The 5,437-nt window shown below is 35.6% G+C and overlaps 1 protein-coding gene across 1 annotated transcript in view; it reads right to left on the reverse strand.

Annotated features, from left to right (window-relative positions):
• The window catches only part of MYRFL (myelin regulatory factor-like), a 101,546-nt gene that overhangs the window by 89,606 nt on the left and 6,503 nt on the right, over positions 1–5,437 (reverse strand). The window contains exon 2 of the mRNA XM_010841624.1: positions 2,166–2,278. Within this exon, the coding sequence (XP_010839926.1) occupies positions 2,166–2,278 (113 nt within the window). The remainder of the gene's footprint in view (positions 1–2,165; positions 2,279–5,437) is intronic.

Consider the following 5,437-nt stretch of genomic DNA (forward strand, 5'->3'; position numbering starts at 1 on the left):
CGCACAGAGTCGGACACGACTGAAGCAACTTAGCAGCAGCAGCAGCAGTCTATATCTCAATAAGATTGTATAGATATAAACAAGCTGATTTTAATATTTATGTGAGCTCAAAGGAACTAGAATTATCAAAGCATTTTTGAAAAAGAAGACAAATTTGGAGAACTTACACTATATGGTTTTAAGACTTATGATTACAGTAATCAAGATAATGTGGTACTTGCAAAATAATAGATACACAGATCAATGGATCAGAACAAAGAGTCCAGATATAGATCCACACAAACATGGTCAACTAATTTTTTTACAACAGCATAAAGAAAATTCAATAGAGAAAAATTACCCAACAAGGAATTCATAAAGCAACTAGACATCTATACACAAAGAAATTAATCTCAACTTGTATCTCAAAACTCATACGAAAATTAATTCAACATGGATCACAGACCTAAATATAAAACTAAAACTTTTAGAAAAAAACAGAAGAAAATCTTTGACAACTTGTTAGGCAATATCTATATTTCTTAGATATAAAACACAAAAGAAAAATTTGGTCTATTGGACATCATCAAAATTTAAAACTTCTGCTCTGGGAAATTCATTGTGAAGAGGATGAAAACACAGGTTACAGGCATGGAGAAAGTATTCATAATCTCATATCCAACACAGCTCTAATATCCAGAATATTTAAAGAATTCTCTAAACTACAAAATAAGAAAAATTTAGTTTTTTAAATGGGCAAAATATTTGAACAAACACTTGAACAAAGAAAATATATGAAAGGTAAACAATCACATGAAATAAGGCTCAACATCAGTTGTTGATAGGAAAATGCCAATTAAAACAAACCATGCTAAACCTATTAGAATGGCTATAATAACGTTTTTTAAAAACCAATAATTCCAAGAACTGGTGATGAAGAGAAAAATTTGGCTATCTCATATATTGCTAGTGGTAATGCAACTTTATAAAGTTAAGCTTGCACTTATAACATGGTCCAGCAGACTTTATCCAAAGTGTTACCCTAGAGAAATTAAAACTCTTGATCACACAAATACCTATGCATGAATATTTATAAGAGCTATTCATAACTGTCAAAACTGGAAATAATCAAAATATCCTTGAATGAGTAACTGGACAAATAAACTGTTACAACAGAGCTTATCTCAGCAATAAAAAAGAATGAACAACAATAGCAAAAAGAATGAACAACAATAGCAAAAAGAATGAAAAAAAAAGACATTATGCCTAGTGAAAGAAGTCAGACTCATAGTATTATATACCATAGGGCCTCACTTATATGACATCCTGGAAAAAGCAAAACTACGTGGATAGAAAAAGAAAGATCAGTGTTCACCAGGGGTTAAGGGAGTATGATGGGTATGCGCACAAAGTGGAAATGTAGGGGAAATGTATCGGGTGATAGAATGGTTGTGTGTGGTAACCATGGCAATAGTTACACAACTCTGTGAATTTCTCAAAACTCACAAAACCATACAGGAGACAACAATTGAATTTTATTGCTTATAAGTTGTTTTAAAAGAAAGTGGGTATGGCTATACAAATATTAGAAAATAAGAGCAGAAATCAATGACGTAGAAAACAGAAAAACAATTAAGAATATAATTTTAACCAAAAGCCGGTTCTTTAAAAGCTTAAGAAAACTGATAAACCTCTTAATAAATTATCAAGAAAAAAAGACATGAATATCAATGACATGATATCAGTGACAACACTTGTTGTTCACTATAGATTCTACAGACATTAAAAGTATAATAAGGAAATGTGATGAACAATTTTATGCCAGTAAATTCAATAGGTGATAAGTGAAATTTACAAAGCTATTGAAAGACATAAACTGCTTAAGCTGATAATTAATAATTGATAACTTGAATAGCCCCATGTCTATTAAAGATACAGAATTGGAAGGGAGGACCTTCCTATTAAAAGAAAAAAAAAAAAAGGCAAAACAAACCAAAAACCTCCAGACTTAGTTAGCTTCACTGATGAAATTTGCAGAAGGTTTATATTAATAGAAGAAATAAGACCAACTCTACTTAGTATCAAGCTCTTCTGGAAAACAGAAAAGGAAGAAGCACTTCCCAGTTCATTTAATTATTTCATAATTTTTTTAACACCAAATGGAGAGCAGTGCTCTTATTACTTACAAGGCTCCCAAATCGAAATCATTGCCCAGGAACTCCTCCAGTAGACTTGTATCCAGGGTGGGGTTCCCCAGAGTACCATTGGCACCTTGAGCTGCAAAGGCAAATTGAAAAATCTAGAGATTCATGAAGATTTCAGAATGGTTGATCACTAAAATTTCAAAGCAACTAAATGGCATAATGAATTTATTGAGAATGCAGTCTTCCTTCCATGCAAATATCTCCTTCAGAAATCTTTCTAGATATTACCCTCTTCCAGTAGCCTTCCTTGACCGCCCAAGGTTGCTTAGGTGCCCGTTTCTATGCGCTTTCATTAACACCATGTATTTTGCCTTATGTACTATTTTAATCACTTGCTTTTGTGTTTGTTGCTATATCTAAATTCTCTGACTTCAGGGACTGTGTCTTTCTTATTGTATCTACAAGTATCTATGGTATTAAAAAAAGAAAAGATTTATTGGCTGGCTGGCTAGCTGGATGGATGGACGGATGGATGGATGGATGGACTGATGATTGGTTTGTTGGCTGGTCAGATTACTTCCAGTTAAGTCATCAAGAAGTTCAATATCTGGCCTTGTGTTTTTGTTAGACTTCCCAAATATAACACAACAGCCCTGTCCTTTTTCTGGATTTACAAAATGAAAATGAGCTGATTGATTTCTTTCTGATCATTATAAAGATATCAGAATATTTAAGAATATAAAATACGTTATAAAGAAGACAAAACAATCTTTCTTTGCAGATAACATGACGATATACCTAGATAATTCAAGAGAAACAACTGACAACACAAGGAAATGATCAGAAAAGTCAATAAAGTAGACAGTTAAAAATTAACTACAAAGACTAATTACTTTTGTATATACAAAAAATGATCAATCATTCAAATAAATATAATGGGGGGAAAAGAAGATCCCACTCAAAATAATGAAAAGCCTAAAATATCTAAACATGTATTTGGGGACAATATATTTTTTTTAAAAAGCTAAGAAACTCTATGAAGTATCATAAAAAGAAATTTGATAAATGGAAAGGCCGTCATTATTCTTAGACTAAAATAATCATTATCAAAGAGCTTTTACTAGACATTATTTAGGATGTCTGCCAAACCCACAGTCATTTTCTAAGACATTTTCCCTTATTAAAAGTCTTGAGCTACCCTTACAAGTAACTGAATCAGAGAAAAAGAATCATTGGTTGGACAGTGACCAATTCAATTATTTCTCCTAAAATTTGAACTACTAAACTTTAAAGCTGGTGGGTAAGATTAAGTCACATAATAGCTCTGGCAGAGGACTAGAGTGATAGTCTCAATATTTCTGTCAGGTTCTTTACCAGATCCTTCACCCAGGTCCTTCATGATTTGAGTGAGGCTGGTTGTTCCTCTTTTATTCCAATCACATTACAAAGTCTTATATGCATGCAGTAAACCCTTTTGAATTGATTTGTATGTTATCTGAAATCAAATAATCCCCAAGGAAATTGTTCTGAAAATCATCTGGAAAAGTAAATACATAAAACTGACCAGAAAAATTATGGAGGGGGGTGGAAATAATTACTGAGAAATACACAGATGAACACATCAAAGGAACACACATGAGTCCAGGATATATCAAGAAATATTACATATGTATGGACTAAATTTGATAGACAGAGTGCCTGATGAACTATGGATGGAGGTTCGTGACATTGTACAGGAGACAGGGATAAAGACCAACCAGGGAAAAAGACCATCCCCATGGAAAAGAAATGCAAAAAAGCAAAATGGCTGTCTGAGGTGGGCTTACAAATAGCTGTGAAAAGAAAAGAAGTGAAAAGCAAAGCAGAAAAGGAAAGACATTCCCATTTGAATGCAGAGCCCCAGAGAATAGCAAGGAGAGATAAGAAAGCCTTCCTCAGCAATCAGTGCAAAGAATTAGAGGAAAACAACAGAATGGGAAAGACTAGAGATCTCTTCAAGAAAATTAGAGATGCCAAGGGAACATTTCATGCAAAGATGGGCTCCATAAAGGACAGAAATGGTATGGACCTAACAAAGCAGAAGATATTAAGAAGAGGTGGCAAGAATACACAGAAGAACTGTACAAAAAAGAGCTTCATGACCCAGATAATCATGATTGTGTGATCACTCACCTAGAGCCAGACATGCTGGAATGTGAAGTCAAGTGGGCCTTAGAAAGCATCACTACGAACAAAGCTAGTGGAGGTGATGGAATTCCAGTTGAGCTATTTCAAATCCTGAAAGACGATGCTGTGAAAGTGCTGCACTCAATATGCCAGCAACTTTGGAAAACTCAGCAGTGGCCACAGGACTGGAAAAGGTCAGTTTTCATTCCAATCCCAAAGAAAGTGAAAATGAAGCCACTCAGTCATGTCCGACTCTTTGTGACCTCATGGACTATAGCCCACCAGACTCCTCAGTCCATGGAATTTTCCAGGCAAGAGTACCGGAGTAGGTTGCCATTTCCTTCTCCAGGGGATCTTCCTATCCCAGGGATTGAACCTGGGTCTCCTGCACTGCACCCAGATGCTTTACTGTCTGAGCCACCAGGGAAGCCCAATCCCAAAGAAAGGCAATGACAAAGAATGCTCAAACTACCGCACAATTGCACTCATCTCACACGCTAGTAAAGTAATGCTCAAAATTCTCCAAGCCAGGATTCAGCAATACATGAACTGTGAACTTCCAGATGTTCAAGGTGGTTTTAGAAAAGGCAGAGGACCCAGAGATCAAATTGCCAACATCTACTGGATCATCAAAAAAGCAAGAGAGTTCCTGAGAAACATCTATTTCTGCTTTATTGACTACGCCAAAGCCTTTGACTGTGGATCACAATCAACTGTGGAAAGCTCTGAAAGAGATGGGAATACCAGACCACCTGACCTGCCTCTTGAGAAACCTATATGCATGTCAGGAAGCAATAGCTAGAACTGGACATGGAACAACAGACTGGTTCCAAACAGGAAAAGGAGTATGTCAAGGCTGTATATTGTCACTCTGCTTATTTAACTTATATGCAGAGTACATCATGAGAAACGCTGGGTTGGAAGAAGCACAGGCTGGAATCAAGATTGCCGGGAGAAATATCAATAACCTCAGATATGCAGATGACACCACCCTTATGGCAGAAAGTGAAGAGAAACTAAAAAGCCTCTTGAAAAAGGTGAAAGAGGAGAGTGAAAAAGTTGGCTTAAAGTTCAACATACAGAAAACAAAGATCATGGCATCTGGTCCCATCACTTCGTGGCAAATAGATGGGGAAACAGTGGAAACA

The sequence above is a fragment of the Bison bison genome, unplaced genomic scaffold (assembly GCF_000754665.1).
Source record: "Bison bison bison isolate TAMUID 2011002044 unplaced genomic scaffold, Bison_UMD1.0 scf7180017864163, whole genome shotgun sequence".
NCBI lineage: Eukaryota > Metazoa > Chordata > Mammalia > Artiodactyla > Bovidae > Bison > Bison bison.